Here is a 23,227-nt window from a genome sequence, read left to right as displayed (position 1 = left end):
CATGGCACAAGAAAGACGGACTGAGTATGGAGAATTCCTGGCACATCAGCTATCACTCCATGCCCTCTTCCCCTCCACTCAAGAAGGTATGTGAGAATGCAAGGGAGTGACAGGTAAGATAGCAATTTTAGAGGAATAACCTTTATTCTACTTTTAGTTTATGAAAAGTCAGAAGTAAATCAATTGCCCACCTTGAAACAATGTTGACACCTTCCAGCTGTGAAGACACTGAGATGGAACATGTTTAAGTGGCACTCAGCATCCACTCCCACTGTGCCATTAATATTATAGAGGCTACAAAGCTAAAAGCTACATGTCTTAGATTATTTTACAAGTAGGATTCTGGTTACAAATTAAGTGCTCACATGAGCTTTAAAAGGCCGAAATGGGTTGAGCACGGTGGCTTGCGCCTGTAATCCTAGCACTTCGGGAGGCCAAGGCAGGGGGATCACCCGAGGTCAGGAGTTCAAGACCGGCCTGGCCAACATGGCGAAACTGTCTCTACTAAAAATACAAAAATTGTCTGGGCATGGTGGCTCATGCCTGTAATCCCAGCACTTTGGAAGGCTGAGGCGGGCAGATCACGAGGTCAGGAGTTCGAGACCAGCCTGGCCAACATGGTGAAACCCCATCTCTGTTAAAAATACAAAAAAATTAGCTGGGTGTGTTGGTGCGTGCCTGTAGTCCCAGCTACTTAGGAGGCTGAGGCAGGAGAATTGCTTGAACCCAGAAGGAGGAGGTTGTAGTAAGCCCAGATCATACCACTACACTCCAGCCTAGGTGACAGAGCAAGACTCTATCTCAAAAAAACAAAACAGAAACAAAAGTTAGGCAGGCATGGTGCTGCACAGCTGTAGTCCCAGCTACTCGGGAGGCTGAAGCAGGAGAATTGCTTGAAACTGGAAGTCAGAGGTTGCAATGAGCCAAGATGCCACCATTGCACTCTGGTCTGGGCAACAGAGTAAGACTCCATCTCAAAAAAAAAAAAAAAAAGGCACAAATGGGCCAGGCATGGTGGCTCACGCCTGTAATCCCAACACTTTGGGAAGCTGAGGTGGGCGCATCACCTGAAGTCAGGAGTTCGAGACCAGCCTGGTCAACGTGGCAAAAATCCACCTCTACTAAAAATAAGAAAATTGGCTGGGCGCAGTGGCGGGTGCCTATAATCTCAGCTACTCAGAAGGCTGAGGCAGGAGAATTGTTTGAAGCTGGGAGATGGAGGTTGCAGTGAGCCAAGATCATACAACTGCACTCCAGCCTGGGCGACAGACAAGAGTCTGTCTCAAAAAATAAAAGAAAATAAATAGGCAGAAATAAGGCCAGCCATCTCCCTACTTTGGTTGTTCTCTGGTGGCAAGCAAAGTCATGAAGATGCCAGTCCCAAAATTCTGCTTCACTGCTTTTGCAGTGGGGGCCAGACTTCCCATGTCTAGGCAATTGTGGTGGCAGCTTTCTAAGCCCAGGATCATTGCTATAGCAGTGTGTTCTTAAATTTAATATCCTCATTACCCATTGTGCCAATTGGGGCAGTGGTTACAGCTCTTCCTGCAAGTTGGTTTGTGGTACTCTGGAGGCCTGGCTAAGATCTGCACCTTCATCTTTTCTTAAGATTATGTAAAACCCTAATTTCTCTATTAAGTACTTTTTCTCCTTAAAACATCCCCAGTAGTTTCTGTTTCTCAATACTGTTTGATAAATTATACCATCACTGAAGTGGTGGCTCAAGTATTAGTCAATCAAAAACTCATAGCAATCCATGTCCATGAAGATATTTGTGTCTCTCCTTGTTACAAAACATTTGTAACTATGTTTTTTGTAGCAGAAAGAATCTGCATCTGTTTCAAAGCCACACCTAGAGAAGACATTAATAATTGCCAACATGCATGTATGGAATCCTTTACAGTTTATAAAATAGTTTCACACACATTGCTTAATTTCATACTGATGTGAGTTAAGGCAGGTTTTACAGTGACACAGCTGATGTAGTAGAGTTTTGCTTGGGGTTTTACAGTGGTAAAACAGATTTAGAGACTCCTGCTGGAAAAAATGTCATGGCTTAAAAATATTATTTAATGACTCATAAATTATGAATCTGTAATAGGGAGACTTTTTAACAGTCTATATATATATATATTTTGAGATGGAGTCTCGCTCTGTAGCCCAGGCTGGAGTGCAGTGGCACAATCTCGGCTCACTGCAAGCTCTGCCTCCTGGGTTCACGCCATTCTCCTACTTCAGTCTCCTGAGTAGCTGGGACTACAGGCGCCTGTCACCACGCCTGGCTAATTTTTTGTATTTTTAATAGAGACGGGGTTTCACTGTGTTAGCCAGGATGGTCTCGATCTCCTGACCTTGTGATCTGCCCGCCTCGCCTTCCCAAAGTGCTGGGATTACAGGCGTGAGCCACCACTCCTGGCTTAACAGTATTTTTTACACTAGAGAGAAACTAGTTTTTTGTTGTTGTTGTTGTTGTTGTTGTTTTGAGATAAGAGTCTCACTCTTGTCGCCTAGGCTGTAGTGCAACGGCATTACCTCGGCTCACTGCAACGTCTGCCTCCCGCATTCAAGTGATTCTCCTGCCTCAGCCTGTTGAATAGCTGGGATTACAGTGCCCACCACCACACTCGGCTAATTTTTTGTATTTTTAGTAGAGAAGAGGTTTTGCCATATTGGCCAGGCTGGTCTTGAACTCCTGACCTCAGATTATTCGCCTGTCTTGGCCTCCAAAAGTGCTGGGATTACAAGTGTGAGCCACAGTGCCTGGCCTAAACTAGTTTTTTTAATGCATGAAAACTATGATTACTTTATGGATTTATGCAATTACTTTATGATTTTCTTTATGCATGAATACTATGATTACTATATTCAGTATGAAGCTTCAAATACTCAAAAAGGGAAAAGAAAAACTAGAAAATCATACGAATAACAAATCAGAACCAGGGTCAATTTGGGAAGGGTAAGAGGTAAGAAAGAGTTAGCTTGATAACCTTAGAGCCAAGCTCCCAAAGACAGAACCTAGAGAGACAAGGAACTACCTAGGCTAAGTAATCAGGAATTGTAGTGAAAAGCAAATATTAGCTTCTCAGCTCTCCTACTAATGAGCTCTATAAGGTTTTGAATGCAAACCACTGTTAAAAATGAACATCAAGAAGTTAGTTCTTAACTCTTCTCAGCAACATGTGACTATGTAAGATATTCTCAAGCTCTTTCCAAATTCTCAACAGTATTTGCAAAGTCAAGCCAAGAGGCGAAGCTGGTAACCATCACTGCACACTTTCCTCCTCAATCAATCCTGCTCCAATTAGGAAGGAGGTATATCGAGATTTGAACATTTTTAAAGGGTACAAGGTTGCCTGACCCTGTTTACTAAAAAGCACTAGTTATTGCTGACATTGTTCTTGTTATAACTTACTTAGTCATTATTGGGCATTACTGAATTATCTTTACTACTATAAAACGTTCAGGCTGGGTGCAGTGGCTCATGCCTGTAATCCCAGCGCGCTGGGAGGCCCAGGCAGGCAAATTGCCTGAGGTCAGGAGTTCGAGCCCAGTCTGGCATGGTGAAACCCTGTCTCTACTAAAAATACAAAAAAAATTAGCCGGGCGTGGTGACATGCGCCTGTAATCCCAGCTACTTGGGAGGCTGAGGCAGGGGAATTACTTGAACCAGGGAGGTGGAGGTTGCAGTGAGCCAAGATCACGCCACTGCACTGCAGTCTGGGTGACAAAAGCAAGACCCTGTCTCAAAAAAGAAAAAAAAAAAAAGTTCAATTTGTTGGAAGTTTCATATTTTTAATCCAATTTTTTAAAAATTTTAAGTAAAAGAGGGGTTTATTTTTATGCTTTAAATATACTTTCATTTTCTTAGATATACCTATAAATTTTGTATTATAGTTTCTATATGATGTATGTCTTTAGACCATTATATGGCAAAAAATGGCATTAAAAAAAGTCTGATGGCCGGGTGTGGTGGCACATGCCTGTAATCCCAGAACTTTGGGAGGCCGAGGTGGGCAGATTGCCTGAGCTCAGGAGTTCGAAACCAGCCTGGGTAACATGGTGAAACCCCATCTCTACAAAAAACACGAAAATTAGCCGGGCATGGTGGCACTTGTCTGTGATCCCAGCTACTTGGGAGGCTGAAGGAGAAGAATCGCTTAAACTCAGAGGGCGGAGGCTGCAGTGAGCCGAGATTGTGCCACTACACGCCAGCCTGGGTGACAGAGTGAGATTTCGTCTCAAAAAAGGAAAAAGAAAGTCTGAAATAAACATGATGAAAGTATCACATGGGAATTATTCTGGAAAGCAATTTAGAAATCTGTACCAAGGTCTTAAAAATATTCATACCCTTTAACCCAGTAATCTGACATCCTCAGAAAAAAGAAGAAATGATGAGACATTTGAGGCATAGAGGCAATATAAGAATTGTTCATTGCAATATTAATTATAATAGCAGAATTCAAAAGGCACATATATAAATTATGCCACATCCATTCATTGTATGAAATATCATGCAGCCTGTTACAAAGACTATTTACTGTCATAGGAAATGAGTACAACACTTACAAGGTAAGTGTGTATAAGTCACAGAAAGAGAATGTGCCAAAATACTAACATCAGTTACTGAAGGAGGTGACGGGTTTTTTTTTTTTTTTTGAGACAGAGCCTCGCTCTGTCGCCCAGGCTGGAGCGCAGTAGCGCCATCTCTGCTCAATGCAAGCTCCGCCTCCTGGGTTCACGCCATTCTCCTGCCTCAGCCTCCCAAGTAGCTGGGACTACAGGCGCCTGCCATCACACCCAGCTAATTTTTTTTGTATTTTTTAGTAGAGACAGGGTTTCACTGTGTTAGCCAGGATGGTCTCCATCTCCTGGCCTTGTGATCTGCCTGCCTTGGCCTCCCAAAGTGCTGGGATTGCAGGAGTGAGCCACCGCACCCGGCCCCTTTTTTACTTTTTGAGACAGAGTCTCGCTCTGTCACCCAGGATAGAGTGCAGTGGCACAATCTCGGCTCACTGTAACCTCCACCTCTGGGTTCAAACAATTCTCCTGCCTCAGCCTCCAAAGTAGCTGCAATTACAGGTGTGCGCCGCCATGCCCGACTAATTTTTTTGTATTTTTAGGAGAGACAGGCTTTTGCCATGTTGGCCAGGCTGGTATTGAACTCATGGCCTCAAATGATCTGCTTGCCTCAGCCTCCAAAAGTGCTGGGATTACAGACATGAGCCACTATACCTGGCCATGTATGCTTTCTTTTAATTTTGCTATTTCTTTTTTTTGTTTGTTTTTTTGAGATAGAGTTTCACTCTGTCATCCAGGCTGGAGTGCAGTGGGGTGATCTCAGCTCACTGCAACCTCCACCTCCTGGGTTTAAGCGATTCTCCTGTTTCAGCCTCCTGAGTAGCTGGGATTACAGGGGCTCGCCATCATGCCCAGCTAATTTTTGTATTTTTAGTGGCGACGGTGTTTCGCCACATTGGCCAGGCTGGTCTTGAACTCCTGACCCTTCTGACCTCAGGTGATCTGCTCGCCTCAGCCTCCCAAAGTGCTGGGATTAGAGGTGTGAGCCATCGTGCCCGGCCAATTTAGATATTTCTTAAAATTTCCAGAATATTAGTTTTTCTAATTAAGTAGATTTAAGTTATTTTTTTATTATTTATTTATTTATTTGAGACAGAGTTTCACTCTTTTTGCCAAGGCTAGAGTGCAGTGGCAAGATCTCAGCTCACCACAACCTCTGTCTCCCTGATTCTCCTGCCTCAGCCTCCCAACTAGCTGGAATTACAGGCATGTGCCACCACGCCCGGCTGTTTTTTTGTGTTTTTAGTAGAGATGGGGTTTCTCCATGTTGGTCAGGCTGGTCTTGAACTCCTGACCTCAGGTGATTCGCCCGCCTCCGCCTCCCAAAGTGCTGGGATTACAGGTGTGAGCCACCGTACCTGGCCTTAGATTTAAGTTATTTTTTACATTAACTAGATAATTGGTGATATAGAATTACAATTAATTATCATGATTATTTTATGACAATAGCATTTAACTATGTTAAAAAAAGTTCATATATTTTAGAGACATATATTAAAATGGTTATGGAACAAATGATATGATGGTTGAGATTTGTTACAAAATAATCCAAACTTGTAGGTGGGACAGTGGAAAGAATGGGAGATGGGAGTATTATAAAACGAGACTGGGCCAGGTGAAGTGACTCATGCCTGTAATCCCAGCACTTTGGGAGGCCGAGGCAGGTGGATCACTTGAGGTCAGGAGTTTAAGACCAGCCTGGGCAACATGGTGAAACCCTGTGTCTACTAAAAATATAAGAATTAGCTGGGCATGGTGGTGTGCACCTGTAATCCCAGCTACGTGGGAGGCTGAAGTGGGAGAATTGCCTGAACCCAGGAGGCAGAGGTTGCAGTGAGCAGAAATTGTGCCAATGCACTCCAGCCTGGGCAACAGAGCAAGACTCCACCTCAAAAAAAAAAAAAAAAAAAAAAGAAAGCAGGATTGGCCGTGTGCTAGTATTTGTTGAATATTGGTGATAAACAAGAGTTCATTATGCTAGTTTTTCTACTTTTGTATAAATTTGGAGTTTAATAAAAAAGTTAATTTTGAAACTTAAAAGTAAAAAGCACTAATAAGCACTACTTTGAAATTTAACATATAATTAGCCATTAATCTATGCTGAATAAAGACCAGAAATATCTCACATTAAGAGGATGTCAGCTGATCAGAATTTTCCTTCATCTACTTCTGAGTTGTGACTTAAAAACAAAACAGAAAAAAAGGTAAATATTTTCTTCATTATACCATCAAATGTAAAATGAGCCAATATTTTTAGGTGCTGCTAATATACTGTCAATTATGATTGTAAGATACTTCTCAATTTCAGAGACATTGAAATGTGAAACTATGTGCATCTTAGAATGGATGAAATACAGCAATGGCAGGTCAGATTCAGCTATGAGTCTTTTGTTTTCTGACCTAGGATCAGCGGGTCTGATTATTTATCTTGTAATTTTTAACATGGAGTTTTCTTTTTCTTTTTTTTTTGAGACGAGGTCTCGCTCTTGTCCCCAGGCTGGAGTGCAGTGGCACAATCTTAGCTCACTGCAACTTCTGCGTCCCGGATTCAAGCGATTCTCCTGCCTCAGCCTCCCGAGTAGCTGGGATTATAGACACCCACCACCACGCCCAGCTAATTTTTGTTTTGGTTTTTTTTTTAAGACGGAGTTTCACTCTTGTTGCCCAGGCTGGAGAGCAATGGTGCGATCTCAGCTCACCACAACCTCCGCCTCCCGGGTTCAAGCGATTCTTCTGCCTCCCAAAAACTCACTCCCAAAAACCCGCCTTGGCCTCCCAAAATGGTGGGATTACAGGCATAAGCCACTGTGCCCAGCCTTTTATTTTTCTTTTTCTAAAAAAGTGGGGGACAAAAGTCTGAATGATAGTTACTTGAAAAGAATGTATTTTCATACAGTGGAATTCCTATTTCATACAATGGTGGGATTACAGGCGTAAGCCACTGCACCCAGCCTTTTATTTTTCTTTTTTTAAAAAAGTGGGGGACAAAAGTCTGAATGATAGTTACTTGAAAAGAATGTATTTTCATACAGTGGAATTCCTATTTAGCAAGCACTTACAAGGCTGGGCACAAGGTAAAGTTTTAGGAGTTGATCCAGATTTATGGTTTGCATCCATTCTCCTGATGCTAACAGGCCTACAGGACCCCCTGCAGCTGCCATGAGCAGCTAAATGAACTACCCACGTCTATTTGGGAATGTGCTCCCATACCTCAAAAGCTGTTTTTCTTACTGATTGGTAGAGAAATTTTGCAGGGTTAATCAGGTAAGCAAGAAGCACATCCAAAGGATCAATAGGTATTCTTCTTGCCTTGTCCTAATTTCATTTTTCTTTTAATAAATGAAATTGTACAAGGTTTCCTTCACTCAGTTTCAAAAATTTATCCAGTATTGAGGCAAACTTTTTCATTAAAACTACATTTTGCTTCATGTTATTTGCTGTAAATTTTTATTTTTATTTATATATACACACATATATTTTTGGAGACAGTCTCACTGTATCAACCAGTCTGGAGTGCAGTGGTGCGATCTCGGCTCACTGCAACCTCCACCTGCTGGGTTCAAGCAATTCTCCTGGCTCAGCCTCCCAAGCAGCTGGGACTACAGGCGCACACTGCCACGCCCGGCTAATTTTTTTGTATTTTTTAGTAGAGATGGAGTTTTACTGTGTTGCCTGGGCTGGTCTCGAACTCCTGACCTCAGGCAATCTGCCCACCTTGGCCTCCCAAAGTGCTAGGATCACAGGCGTAAGCCACCGTGCCTGTCCTATTTGCTGTAAATTTTTTAAATATGCATTCATATATTCATAGGATTCAGGCAGTAACCATTTACAAACAGACAAAATAGCCAAAGCAAATATTAAACGTGCTACTTTAATTTGTACCAACTACTTTACTTTTCAAAGTAGGCTTCTCGTCTCTTCCGAAGCTCTTCTGAAGTAAGATTTGTACCTGATGTCTGTGGAATATCTTGAGATATATTTCTGGAACTACCTGAAAACAAAACACAACAGAACAAAAACCAATCACTGTATTTACCAATTCAAGCAACAATACATTTGTTTATACTCATTTGAGTAAGCTTTTAAAACGTTTTTTCTTGAAGAATATTCTACTCTTCTGGCTGGGCGTGGTGGCTCACACATGTAATCCCAGCACTTTGGGAGGCCAAGGCAGGTGGATCACCTGAGGTGAGGAGTTCAGGACCAGCCTGGCCAACAGGGCAAAACCATATCTCTACTAAAAGTACAAAAAATTAGCCAGGCATCGTGGTAGGTGCCTGTAGTCCCAGTTACTCAAGAGGCTGAGGCAAGAGAATCGCTTGAACCCGGAAGGCAGAGGTTGCAGTGAGCCAAGATCGTTGCACTCCAGGCTGGGCAACAGTGAGACTCTTAATTCAAAAAACAAAAGAAATCTAAAGCTGATTTCTGTCCCTGCTAATCCAGCAGGACTCTATTAATCAAAAATGGGATTGCACACCATATGGAGTACTCAGAGGTGTGCCTAGAGGCAAGAAAAGTTCAGGATGAAAATAATCTTCCCATTAATGGAATCTCAATTTTATCTGGATATCTAAGGAAATCAATTGATAAATAATTTCATTAGAAAGCAGAAGCAAATACACATAAGTTAGAGAAAAATAAAACAAAAAACCCACTTCAAACTTTTAATTAAGCAACTTCGAGCTATGTCTTAACATTTTTCTTTGCCTAGACTGTATAGGGGATATGTTTTCGCTTTTGAAATTGATAGTTTATATCACTAAAAAACTGGGCCCACCAAAGTGGGCTTAAGGTTTAAGTTGCATAGCCAATAAATGTTGGCTTTTTGTATAATCAGTTTATATCCCCTGTCCAGGCCCTTCCATAGTGTCTAATGACATACATATATGAAAGAGCTGATTTGGGTAAGGGTCAACTGATACCCACAAAGATTAACACCACAATTGACTACTGTGTTAGTACAGGTTATTGAAACCAAATAAATAACCAGGAGTAAAAATATAACTACTCCTAATAAAATATAGGTTGTAAAAAGTTATTTCCATTATAAGAAATCTAAAGGGAAAGCCCACTATATAGCTATTGCTTCTGCAGTAATTGTCAAAACACTTCTAAAAGTACATTAACTTCCAGGAAACCTAAGAATAATTGGAATCAATTCTTCAGCAAGGAATACAACACACATCAGAATGTCTTTACCTTGCATACTTAGCTGAATAGCCCTGCGGAGATCTGCTTCCTCATCTTCCATGTCAATTTCTTGGCGACTTAGTGCCAGAGCCCTCTGCAAATCCTCCTCATCTTCATCTAACATTCCTGAGCCATCATTTGCTTCTAACACTCGTTCCAGGTCTGTTTTATGGACTCTAAAGAACAAAAGCACTGGTAGTAACTGCAACCAATCTTCTATTTTAGACATAACATAAAGGCATTTGTAATGTAAAGGCTTTACGTAAGCCAAAACTTAAAACGTTTTCTGGCAAATAAGCTCTAGTAATATAATGATTGTGTTGTAATTTGAATCCAACTAAGTTTTTTTTCTCCGTTTCTTTTTTTGAGACAGGGTCTGACTCTCTTGCCCAGGCTGGAGTGCGGTGGTGTGATTGTGGCTCACTGTAGTCTCCACCTCCCCAGTTTTGGGTGATCCTTCCTCCTCTGCCTCCCAAGTAGCTGGGACTACAGACACGCACCACCACGTCTGGCTAATTTTTGTACTATTTGTAGAGGTGAGGTTTTGCCATGTTGCCCAGGCTGGTCTCAAACTCCTGGGTTGAAGCAATCAGCCTGCCTCAGCCTCCTGAAGTGCTAGGAATACACCATACCTGCTAACTTAGTTAATATATTTAAGTATTTCAAAGAGTTGATTCAAGTTCGAACTAATAAACTTCACTAAAATGTAAGATCCAAAATAGAGGTGCCGACAACACAAGGACCACATATTCAATGTAAGCATGAAAATTTAATTCTCATAATGAAATATCGTCATATGTTCCATACTGCAGGCCTCATTTTCACCTTTGCTCTTTCAGTTGTGCTAATTCTTCTCCAATAAGTTTTGGTCGGTGCATCTGTTGGACCCTGATCATCTGCAGGAGTTGGTCAGCTTCGCAATCTGGCAGGTCACCCTTAACAACAAATATAGAATAACCTAAAACAAAAAGGCAAAAATCAACCTAAACAGCTAGTAAAGAGATTCAAAATTGATGTAAAATGCTAGTAAAGAGGCAGCACAGTACACTGGAAAAAAATACAAGCTGAGGATTCAGAAAGATTTTAGTTCAAATAATGATTCTTATACTTACTAGTAAAGTCATCTAGGATAAGTTACTTAAAATCTCTGAGCCTCACTTTCTCCATTGTAAGACTGGAATAGCCGTCTCACTGAGTGACTGTGCGAAGTAAATGTCTGTAAAGGGCCCTACTAATATAGCACTTGAATGAGCAGGCTACTCACTTACTGGTATGAGAGAGAGTAAAGGAGTCGGTAAGAGCAACTGATTGAGAATCAGACTGCCTGCATCTGATCCCAGTTCTCCCACTTCCTAGCTGCATTTGTCTTGGTTTCTACTGTTAAACATAATGATACTGGTACCTTCCTGTGATGGTTAATATTATCAACTTCATTGGATTGAAGGCTACAAATTATTGTTTCTGGGTGTGTCTGTGAGGGTGTTTCCAAAGGAGATTAACATTTAAGCCAGTGAACTGGGAGAGGCAGACCCACCCTCAATCTGGGTGGTCACCATCTAATCAGCTGCCAGCTCGGCTAGAATAAATCAGGCAGAAATAAGAGTGTGGAAGGACCAGACTTGCTGAGCCTTCACCTTTCTCCCATGCTGGATGCTTCCTGCCCTCAAATATCAGACTCCAAGTTCTTCATCTTTTGGAGTCTTGAACTTACACCAGTGGTTTGCCAGGGGCTCTTGGGCCTTTGGCCACAGACTGAAGGCTGCACTGTCAGCTTCCCTACTTTTGAGGTTTTGGGACTTGGACAGGCTTCCTGGTTCCTCAGCTTGCAGACAGCCTATTGTGGGACTTCACCTTGCGATCATATGAGTCAATATTCCTTAGTACATTACCCTTCATATATACAGCTATCTTATTAGTTCTGTCCCTCTAGAGAACCCTGACTAATACACTCACAGGGCTGTTTTGAGGACACAGTCAGATAATGTGTGCAATAACTAGTAACATGGCTAAAACTAATCATCTGTGGAAAGAGCTACCCTGACCCACACATGTACACCCCTTGTAACTAAAAATAGGAGCTGAGAAGCCAAATACCTAAAAGCTATTTAAGGTGTCAAACGTGTGGTTTGCATCCCAAAAGAATTACATTAGTCTAGTGTGACTGTGTATAAATATGATTCCAGAAATCCAGGGTTTCCCCAAGCTAGATGCTACACACAAAAACTAAGAGTGGGCTATACCTAAAACAATCTAATTAATTTAAGTTTTTCTATTATTAATTATTATTATTATTTTTTAATTTGAGATGGAGTCTCACTCTGTCACCCAGGCTGAAGTGCAGTGGTGCAATCTCAGCTCATTGCAACCTCTGCCTCCCAGGAGGTTCAAGCGATTCTCCTGCCTCAGCCTCCTGAGTAGCTGGGATTACAGGCACCCTCCACCACGCCTGGTTAATATTTGTATTTTTAGGAGAGACGGGGTTTCACCATGTTGGCCAGGCTGGTCTCAAACTCCTGACCTCAGGTGATCTGCCCACCTCAGCCTCCCAAAGTGCTGGGATTACAGGTGTGAGCCACCGCACCTGGCACATTTTTCTTAAACTCTGGTGTTTGTTATTGGATATCCTTTGTTAGAATTAACACATAATGGGACAAAGATTATAAGAACTATTAATGGAAAACCTCAAAATAGTACAATGAACATTTTTTATGAGGACAACTGTATTCAGAGTTCAAATGGTTTAATGTGTTTTCTGCCAGTAAAACTGTTTCTATATCGTACAATAAATATGCCAGCTCACCATGGTATTCTATGAAGAGTGTCTGAAGAATGGATACTCTGCCCTGTTCAGGGGTCATGGTAAAGATCTTGGGTTTTATTCAAGACTTCAGATTTTATTTTACTTTTCAATTTTTTTTTTTTTTTTTGAGAGTCTTGTTCTGTCACCCAGGCTGGAGTGCAGTGGTATGATCTTGGCTCACTGTAACCTCTGCCTGCTGGGATCAAGTGATTCTCCTATCTCAACCTCCCAAGTAGCTGGGACTACAGGTGCACAACATCACGCCGTTAATTTTTGTATTTTTTTGGTAGAGACAGGGTTTCACCATGTTGGCTAGGCTGGTCTCAAACTCCTGACCTCAAGTGATCTGCCCCTCATCCTCCCAAAGTGCTGGGATTACAGGCATGAGCCACCACACTCAGCCTAAGACTTCAGATTTTATTCTAAGTGTGCTGGGAAGCCACTGAAAGACAAGGAGTGAGGGTGGGACATAACAGGCATTACACTGGTTAAGAAGCACTCTGAGCTGCTCTATCAGTATAATATGTAGGAACCAGAGTACAAGAAGAGTCACCCTTATGGAAATGGAAAACCTGATAGATAGCATGGATAGAAAAAAAAATAAGTCTTTCATAGACATGTTCAGTTTGAAATGCTTTTTGGACTTCAAAGTGGAGATGCCAAAGCTAGGAGTTAGTCAGAGCTAGGTGTTCAGGGTAGATGTCAAGACTGAAGATAAAAGTTTGGTAATTACTGACACACAGATCTTATTTAGAGATATACTTAAGATCCATGAAAGGGATCTGAAAGATGCAGGCAACAAGTTAGGAAAACCACAGCATGGTGGGCTGGAGGTCAAGGGCAGACAGGGTTTTTAAGAAGGGATATCATTAGGAACCAAGGTTTTAACTATAAAAGAAAAAAGATACAAGTATCTAAAATCAAATAATTAAAAACTCTGTATTCCTAAATGTGAATTCACAATAACTACATAACAAACCCAGTAGCAATAAGCATGCCAGCACTCAAATTGTGATCTCTAAATACCATTACTAAAAGATGGTCAGGCACAGTGGCTCATGCCTGTAATCCCAGCACTTCAGGAGGCCGAGGCAGGTAGATCACTTGAGGCCAGGAATTCGAGACCAACCTGGCTAATATGGTGAAACCCTGTCTCTACTAAAAATATAAAAATAAAAAAACATTTAGCCAGGGGCCAGGCGCAGTGGCTCATGCCTGTAATCCCAGCACTTTGGGAGGCTGAGGTGGCAGATCACCTGAGGTCAGGAGTTCGAGACCAGCCTAACCAACACGGAGAAACCCCTTCCGTCTCTACTAAAAATACAAAATTAGCCAGGCGTGGTGGCTCATGCCTGTAAACCCAGCTACTCGGGAGGCTGAGGCAAGAGAATCGCTTGAACCTGGGAGGCAGAAGTTGCAGTGAGCCGAGATCACGCCATTGCACTCCAGCCTGGGCAACAAAAGGGAAACTCCATCTCAAAAAAAAGAAAAAATTATCCAGTCGTGGTGGCACGCACCTGTAATCCCAGCTACTCGGGAGGCTGAGGCAGAAGAATCGCTTGAACCCAGGAGGCGGAGTTCAAGAAAAGGAGAAGGCACACTAGAGACAATCCTAAGGAAAAAATAAAAATGGGGAGGCAGCTGGAGTTTCATGGAATTAAGAGAGGATTTTTCTTTTTAATCACTGGAGTTAAAAAGCTTATTTTTCTGCTTATAGGTATATTACCAAAAAAAAAAAAAAAATAGGGGGGAAACTGATTATACAAGAGAGTGGAGAGATGAAAGCAGGAACATCTTGAGTAGGTGAGAGGAGCTGGGATCCAGCCCACAAGTGAGGGACTGGTCTTTGCTAGAGGTAGGGGACCATTCATCTATTTTAGTAGTCTCAAAGCACAGGTGAAGATATAAGCAAATTGGTACACTTGCTGGTAGAAAGGTAAGAACATAATTTTAATTGCTTCTATGTTCTCAGCAGAATGTAATGGAAGGCCATACACAAGGTGTGTAAGGAAGGGAGAGGAAAGTGGTTAAAGGTTTGAAGACAGAAGCTGTGAAATTAGTCACCTTGGAAAGTGGCACATGATTTTTTATAAACATCTGGAGAGTGGTACATAATTTTTTATAAACATCTGGAGAGTGGCACATGATTTTTTATAAACATCCGGAGAGTGGTACATGATGTTTTATAAACATCTTGGAGAGTGATACAGGGATTTACTAAGAAAACATAGTAGAAATATCAGGCAGCACTAAAGGCTCATCTGAATTTTGTGATTATAATAAATTTAAAGTAAAACCTTAGCTAGGTGTGGTAGCACAAGCCTGTAGTCCCAGCTACTCAACAGCCTGAGGCAAGAGGATCACTTGAGCCCAGGAGTGTGGGGCTACAATGAGCTGTGATCATGTCGCTGCACTCCAGCCTGGGCTTCAGAGAGGCCTAGTCACTTTGATAGATGGATGGATGGGTGAATGGATGGATAGATCGTTTAAGAAAAAAGTAAAGCCAATCATCATGTTTTATGTTATTTTTTAGCCATATCCTGCTACTCTGGTACAGGAATGGACAAGGCCAAGATTTGGTTTTAACCAGGGTTGAGATTTTTGTCATTCAAGTATGATGGAGGGAGAGAAGGGGGAAACAAGCTGAAGAATGCAATGGAGTGATTATAACAATGAATTACAGAAAATAAGCAGTAGAAGAAAGGAAGAATGCATATAAAGGAAATGCTTGGGCCCCACGGTAGGGTTTAAAGAATGGCTGGAATAAAAAAAACAGATAAAACATGGTTTAAGGATAGGAGGTGGTAGTCAAAGAGTAATACGCTTGCAATTGAGATTTGACAGTGGTTATGATTATTGGTAATAGCTAAGCAAGAGTGAGTGATTTTGAAACTAAGAAGCAGGTACTGGATTACTGGATTGATTAGCAATACAGAAATCATTAAGAATGATAAAAGGAGTTGAAGTAGAGAAAAACACAATGAGTCAGATCCTAAAATCACTGATGAAAAGAGACTTTTGGATGAGTGCAAAAGGGCAAGGGATAGTTTAATCTAGGGGCGCGTATTTCTTTTGTCTTTGAGACGGAGTCTCACTGTGTCGCCCAGGCTGGAGGGCAGTGGCGCAATCTCAGCTCACTGCAAGATCCACCTCCCGGGTTCACACTATTCTCCTGCCTCAGTCTCCCAAATAGCTGAGACTACAGGTGTCCACCACCACAACCGGCTAATTTTTTGTTATTTTAGTAAACACGGGGTTTCCCCGTTAGCCAGGATGGTCTTGATCTCCTGACCTCGTGATCTACCCGCCTCGGCCTCCCAAAGTGCTGGGATTACAGGCGAAAGCCACCACAACCAGCCCTTAGGGGCACGTATTTCAAAGAAACTGGAGTTTATAGGGAAGAACAGTGGCCTAGAAGAGGCAAAAAAGAAAAATATCTATCCCTCCTCTCAGCCGTGTGGTATGTGATGTATAAAAGAAAAAACCATTACTTAGAAGGGCTGCAAAGAAAGCAGCATCCTCAGAAGAGGGAGGGCCAGGTGCCAGTGAGAACTCTAATGGAACAGCGTCACCCAAATCACAGCCTATCACCACGTCAAACCTAAAGATTGTTTCACTGCCACTGCCAGAAAAACAGTATTGTCACACTGTCATCTAATGCTCCGGTTTATTTAACTACTTTGAAAGATAACGTTACAAAATTTTCAGCCTTTACTTACCTTCCTGTTGTAATTGAGCCAAGAAAAGTGCAAGATATGTATCTGATATTAACTCTGGACCCGTCAAGAGAGAATTCAAGTTAAACCACTGGAAAAAAATTGTCAATATTTAAGTTAGTGCATATTATAGGTAATAAAGTAGTTTCACATGTTAAGAACAGATATAACCCATCAAAGCTTAGTAAGATTGTTTAAACTCTGGAAATATTTCAAGTTGAGCTCTTTCCTCTGATTGAATAATATCTTAAAAGAGAATACTGCAGATTTATCACTATTACTTTTTTTTTTTTTTTTTTGAGAAGAGTCTCACTCTGTCACCCAGGCTGGAGTGCAGTGGCATGATCTCAGATCATTGCAACCTCCGTCTCTCAGGTTCAAGCAATTCTCTTGCCTCAGCCTCCCAAGAAGCTGGAACTATAGGCCCGCGCCACCACACCCAGCTAATTTTTGTATTTTTAGTTAGAGACAGCACATTTGCCACATTGACCAGGCTGGTCTCAAACTCCTGACCTCAAATGATCCTCCCACCTCAGCCTCCCAAAGTTCTGGGTTTACAAACATGAGCCACTGCACCCGGCCTCTGTTAAATACTCTTTTTTTTTTTTTTTTTTTTTGAGACAGAGTCTCGCTCTGTTGCCCAGGCTGGAGTACAGTGGCGCAATCTCAGCTCACTGCAAGCTCCACCTCCCAGGCTCACGCCATCCTCCTGCCTCAGCCTCCCGAGTAGCTAGGACGATACGCGCACACCGCCACACGCGGCTAATTTTTTGTATTTTTAGTAGAGATGGGGTTTCACCGTGTTAGCCAGGATGGTCTTGATCTCCTGACCTTGTGATCCACCCGCCTTGGCCTCCCAGAGTGCTGGGATTACAGGCATGAGCCACGGCGCCCGGCCCTGTTAAATAGTTTTTTAAAAACAACACTTTGCTTTAAACTATAAACATTAAACCCTCCCAAAAGAATAAAAATGGATAGTCCGTAGTTGAAATGTCTTTATTAATAGCTATAGTTAAATCTTTTTTCAAAGTATCAGTCCAACATAACTCTAATCGCATCTATCATACTGATGGGAGGAAAAATGACAACTATACAAAGTTTTCCCATTACCGATAATTTTTGTCAAAAGATTCCAATTGTGAGAAAGTCAGAAGTTCCAGGAAGATAATTTATAATTACCAACTCAGTTTTTAAAAATCACTAAATTAGGTGGGCATGGCAGCTCATGCCTATAATCCGAGCACTTTGGGAAGCTAACGTGGGAGGACTGCTTGAGCCCAGGAATTTGAGACCAGCCTGGGCAACATAGTGAGACCCTCTATAATTTAAAAATGTTTTTAAAAAACACTATCACATATAACATATAAACACTTTTTTTTTTTAAAGAGATGGTCATCTAGGCTGGAGTGCAGTGGTGCAATCATAACTCACTGCAGCCTTGAACACCTGGGCTTAAGTGATTCTCTCGCTTCATCCTCCCAAATAGCTGGGACTACAGGTGTGCACCAAGATGCTTGACGAATTTTCTAATTTTTTTTGTAGAAATGGGGGTCTCACACTATGTTGTACAGGCTGGTCTCAAACTCCTGGCCTCAAGACATCCTCCCACCTCAGTCTCCCTACGTGCTGGAATTACAGGTGTTAACCACTGCACTCGGCCCTAATTAACATCATTTATCACTACCACATAGTAATCCTAATTTAACCCACAAGATACAAAAAGTGTTTAAAGTTACTGTCAATATCATGACCAACTATTTTCCTGGATTTTGACAATGTTAATACTTTTTCCAGCCTTCTTTTTTATTATACAGGGACCTCAGACAGAGTCTATAGTGAAAAATATAGTTTTAAACAAAAATATAAATTAGAACCAAAGAAAATAAAATAAACCAAAATTTGACATCTTCTGTATTTGTTTTTTTTTGTTTTGTTTTGTTTTGTTTTAAAGATAGAATTTCACTCTTATTGCTCAGGCTGGAGTGTAATGGCGTGATCTTGGCTCACTAAAACCTCCACCTCCCAGATTCAAGCAATTCTCCTGCCTCAGCCTTCCAAGTAGCTGGGATTACAGGCATGCGCGACCACACCCAGCTAATTTTGTATTTTTAGTAGAGACGGGGTTTCACCACGTTGGCAAAGCTGATCTTGAACTCCTGACCTCAGGTGATCCACCCACCTCAGCCTCCCAAAGTGCTGGGATTACAGGCATGAGCCACAGCGCCCGGCCAACATCTTCTGTATTTGTCAAAGATAATGTAATTCAAAATGTGAAAATTCAATTTTGAAGAACTAAAATTTTTTAAATCTCTCAAAATAATAAGATAGACATTTATTTGCAAATTAATACGAGGGTACTTCTGAAATCTAAGTCTACAGACCTTAAAAATTCAGTGCTTACTTTATACAAAAAAAGTAAAAAATACTGGATCATAATTTTTAAAAACACGTAAATAAAACCCAGAGGTTAAATAATCTCAGCAGTACCCTACCCTGGTTTTTACCTAGAGGTGATTCCCACTCGCGTCAGCCTCTACTGCTGTAAGTTGCACTTTTTAAATTTTTTTTCGGTAGAGACAAGGTTTCACTGTGTTGGTCCAAGCCGGTCTCAAGCTCCTGGCCTCAGTGATCTCCCTGCCTCAGCCTCCCAAAGTGCTGGGATTACAGGTGTGAACCACTGCATCCAGCTAGCCTCCACTGTAAGCTTCTAGATTACACCTCCTTAACTTGCTCTTGGCTCCTCAGGAAGAACTTTAAGAAAGAACCAACTTAGGGCTGGGCATGGTGGCTCACACCTGTATTCCCTGTATTTGAGAGGCAGAGATGGACGGATCACCTGAGGTCAGGAGTTCAAGACCAGCCTGACCAACATGGTGAAACCCCGTCTCTGCTAAAAATACAAAAATTAGCTGGGTGTGGTGGTGCACACCTGTAGTCCCAGCTACTCGGGAGGCTGAGACAGGAAAATTGCTTGAACCCGGGTGGCGGAGATTGCAGTGAGCCGAGATCCCGCCACTGCACTCCAGCCTGGGTGACAGAGCAAGAATCCATCAGAAAGAGAGAAAGAGAGAAAGAACGAACGAACCAACTTAGGATGAAGCTAAGTAGGTGACTTTTCCCAAATTTGATTTGGGTGACTTAAAAGAACAATAGGGTTTTTGTTTTTGAATTATCTCTTACAGATTTAATTCAATATACTTTCTTGACATATCTTTTTTGGCTTTTATTTACTTTTTTTAAAAAACAAACAGCTTTATTGGGGTATAAGTGATATACAATAAACTTCACATATTTAAAGTGTACAATTTGAAACTTTTTTTTTTTTTGAGACAGGATCTCCTTCTGTCACCCAAGCTGGAGTATAGTAGTGCGATCATGACTCACTGCAGGCTTGACCTCTGGGCTCCCTCCTCAGCCTCCCTAGCACCTAGGACTACATGCATGTATCACCACGCCTAATCAATTTTTCTTTTTTTTTTTTCATTTTTTTGTAGAGTTGGGGTCTTGTGACATTGCCCAGGCTGGTCCTGAACTCCTTGAGCTCAAGCGATCCTCCTGCCATGGCATCCAAAAGTGCTGGGATTACAGACATGAGCCACTGCACCTGGCCTTTGAAATGTTTTGACATTTGTATACTGTACTCCCATGAAACCATTACTACAACCAACACTGGGACACATTAATCACTGCCACGTTTCCCATGCCTCTCTATGAACCTCCCCTCTCACTCTTCCCTAGCCTTTCCATCCCCAGGCAACCACTGGTGGATCTCCTTTTCATCACCACAGATGAATCTGCACTTTTCTAGACTTTTAATAAATGATACCATACAGCATGTAGTATTCTGTTTCTGGGTTATTCTTTCAGCATAATTATTTTGAGATTCATCCATGTTGCTGCATGTATCACTAGTTTATTCTTTTTTACTGTGCTAGCTGGTTTTCAAGAACCCTCTTTCAAAGATTCAAAATTCTAATAAAAAGGATGTTAAATGATTCTGTTTCTTAAAATAGCTTGCTCAAGACATATTTCATGTTTTATTTAACAAATAGAAGTGATTTTATGTAGACGTATGTATTACATGGCTTTTGGAATCATATGAATAATCTTACACTAAAGCAAGCATGATTGAATGCTTTATTCATGCTTGACACTATTTCAGGCTTCGTGACAGCACTATGCTAAATACAAATCTACAAATGTAGTAATTAACTGACAGAACATAGTCATCACATAAAAACCCACTTCAAAGTAACCACATTTGTATTATATTTAATATAGAATTTTTCTTATGATATAGTTAAATTGCATATACTTGTCACAAATAAATTTACAAGGAAAACTGATATGTTTTAAAATGACAAATTTCTATCTATCAAGATAGATAACCATGCCACAAACACACACATTACTGGTCAGTTTCCTAATTTTAAAGTCAGCAATCTTTTTGTTTTTTCTTTTTAATTTTTAAATTTTTTTTTCTTTTTATGTTTTATAAAACAGAGTCTTACTCTGTCACCCAGGCTGGGGTACAGTGGCACAATCATAGTTCACTGCAGCCTCACACTCCTGAGCTCAAGTGATCCTCCTGCCTCAGTCTTCCAAGAAAGCTGGAATTACAGATGTGAGCCACCATACCTGGCTTTTTTTTTTTTTTTTTTTTTTAAGAGACAGGACCTCCCTTTGTTGCCCAGGCTAGTTTCAAAGTTCTGGCTTCAAGTGATCCCCCAGCCTAAGCCTCTCAAACTGTTGGGATTACAGGCATGAGCCACCACATCTGGCCCACATTTTAGTTTTAAATGGGGCACAATATAAGAAAAAAAGACAAGGAAGGGTAAGAAATGTTACCTGTTTTCCTAATTTTCTAACTGTAAACCAGTGTTCCTTATAATTGCATATAAATGATCTTTCATTTCTAAAAAAGAAAACACACAATATTAACTTGAAATACTGAATTCATACTTATGTTGTCTACTGGCAAACATTATATAAAATTTGTGATAATTTAAGATTATATTTACAGTTAAGTGTCACTGATGTTTTTAAAAGATCACACAACCATATGAACGTCTCTGCAGCAGCTTAGTGATGCCGGGCCAAAAGATGGCCTCACGCACCACTTACGGGGCAGCTCTGTGCTGCCACAGACACTGGGGTGCCAGGAAGGCTACAGGGCAGATGCTCATGGACATCACAAAGGTGAAATAGGAAAGTCTGAGGGAATGAAACAGGGAACATCAAAACACAAGTATTCAAAATATATTTCTCTTCTTTAAGAAATATCTTTAAAAATCAAATTTGGGAAAAGAAATGTATGAAATGCAAAACAAAATCTTACATAGGATCGATCCTGAGCCTCTGATACTCTGGACTGTTGAACAGGATTAGTTCTAAACCCCAAACTTTCAAGGCATTGCTTATAACCTGTTAAGAAAAATAGTAACTTTTCATAAGCCAAACCACTCCATTCCAAATTGAAGAAGTGTAGCTATGTCAGTTGTGTAAACACTTTAAGAAGTATAGCTATGTTAGTTGTGTACCTCATATATAAATTTCTCTAGAAGGCTACAGGTTTTTTTTTGGGTTTTTTTTTTTGTTTTTTTTTTTAAGACAAAGAGTCTTGCTCTGTTGCCTAGGCTGAAGTACAGTGGCGTGATCTCGGCTCACTGCAACCTCTGCCTCCTGAGTTCAAGTGATTCTCCTACCTCAGGCTCCCGAGTAGCTGGGATTACAAGCATGCGCCACCACACCCAGCTAATTTTTGTATTTTTAGTAGAGACAGGGTTTCACCTTGTTGGCCAGGCTGGTCTCAAACTCCTGACCTTGTGATCTGCCCACCTCGGCCTCCCAAAGTACTGGGATTACAGGCATGAGTCACCACGCCCAGCCGGCTATAGGTTTTCAAAAGTGTGTGTGTGTATAGATATATCACTAAATCCATAAAAAACATACACATATATATTAGAAGAGTGCTTTTCATACCAGGTCTCTGAGATGTTCCAGAAAACCACACAATTCCTACATAAAACTGCCTCAAAAATCCAGATGTATGTATATTCTACCCATAAGTGCTATTCTTAAAACTAGTCTACTATATACATCTGATAATTTGGATGCCGTGGGTGCTACTTTAGAAAATGTATATTCAACTTACTACTTGCAATGTCAGAAATCGTGTCTATCAAAATAAGTTCTCCCTGGGCACTTAAACTGAAGTTTCCATAGATATCAGACTTCCAGGGTCATGGGCTTGCCACTTGTAGAAAAAAACAAAATGCAAACCTGATTATTTCAATCTGTCTGACAAAAAAAGGGAAATTTCTGAAAATTCACTATCTACCCTCCAAGGTAGCCAACAAAGAAGCAAGTCAACCAGGTACCGGCAAAGACAGAAAGTGAGTGCAAGGCAGTGGGTACCAAGAGCAGCAAGGCACAAATAGGAAACGCCAAGTGCTGGGCCTACTCTGACCTCTGATTCCAGCCCTGCAGTAGCCATTACCTGTTAACAGTGGCACGGTAAAGCACTAGATGGAAATGCTGGTGGATGAGGAGGAGTCCAGGAGGGCAGTACAAGGGAAATACAAACAAAGGTATCTGCAGAGATAGGTCGCTCAGGAGAGGTTCTGAAAGACCTCTGGATACAACTCACAGTGTCAGAAAAGAATGAAAGACATGCAGATAAAAGAATCTTTCAAGTACATATATATAACCACCAAAGAACTCAAAGAGAAAAATCAAAAGCCACAGACCATAATAAGGAAATCCAGTCTGGTAGGCTGATTTAAAAGGATGGTAGCAAGGTACTGCATTTTCTTAAATTTACCCAACAGATGGTAAGTTTGAGACATTGGGACTTATTATAATTAAGGGTATTTGGTTTTCTTTGAGACAGAGTCTTGCTCTGTCACCAGGCTGGAGTGCAGTGGTGCGATCTTGGCTCACT

At 41.2% G+C, this 23,227-nt stretch overlaps 1 protein-coding gene and 1 long non-coding RNA gene across 9 annotated transcripts in view; one reads left to right on the top strand and one right to left on the bottom strand.

Moving 5' to 3' along the window:
• Window positions 1-19,828, top strand: part of LOC103886444 — a 30,665-nt gene extending 10,837 nt beyond the window's left edge. The window contains exon 3 of one of the 2 annotated variants that reach the window (XR_004184806.1): window positions 19,779-19,828. This is a non-coding gene — a long non-coding RNA (uncharacterized LOC103886444). The remainder of the gene's footprint in view (window positions 1-19,778) is intronic. The other variant, XR_004184805.1, reaches the window with a different exon arrangement.
• ATXN3 (ataxin 3) overlaps window positions 1-23,227 on the bottom strand; it is a 44,093-nt gene that overhangs the window by 9,625 nt on the left and 11,241 nt on the right. Inside the window, exons 4-10 of one of the 7 annotated variants that reach the window (XM_031667896.1) lie at window positions 21,623-21,708; window positions 21,133-21,199; window positions 16,288-16,375; window positions 10,594-10,726; window positions 9,778-9,944; window positions 8,473-8,569; window positions 6,705-6,758 (exon numbers count right to left, since the gene is read on the bottom strand). In XM_031667896.1, the coding sequence (XP_031523756.1) occupies window positions 6,725-6,758; window positions 8,473-8,569; window positions 9,778-9,944; window positions 10,594-10,726; window positions 16,288-16,375; window positions 21,133-21,199; window positions 21,623-21,708 (672 nt within the window). In that variant the 3' untranslated portion in view covers window positions 6,705-6,724. Of the gene's footprint in view, window positions 1-6,704; window positions 6,759-8,301; window positions 8,570-9,777; window positions 9,945-10,593; window positions 10,727-14,076; window positions 14,181-16,287; window positions 16,376-21,132; window positions 21,200-21,305; window positions 21,337-21,622; window positions 21,709-23,227 lie in introns of those variants that run through there. The other 6 variants (XM_009212148.4, XM_031667899.1, XM_031667900.1 and 3 more) reach the window with 6 other exon arrangements.

The sequence above is a fragment of the Papio anubis genome, chromosome 7 (assembly GCF_008728515.1).
Source record: "Papio anubis isolate 15944 chromosome 7, Panubis1.0, whole genome shotgun sequence".
NCBI lineage: Eukaryota > Metazoa > Chordata > Mammalia > Primates > Cercopithecidae > Papio > Papio anubis.
This window is presented reverse-complemented; position numbering and strand designations above follow the sequence as displayed.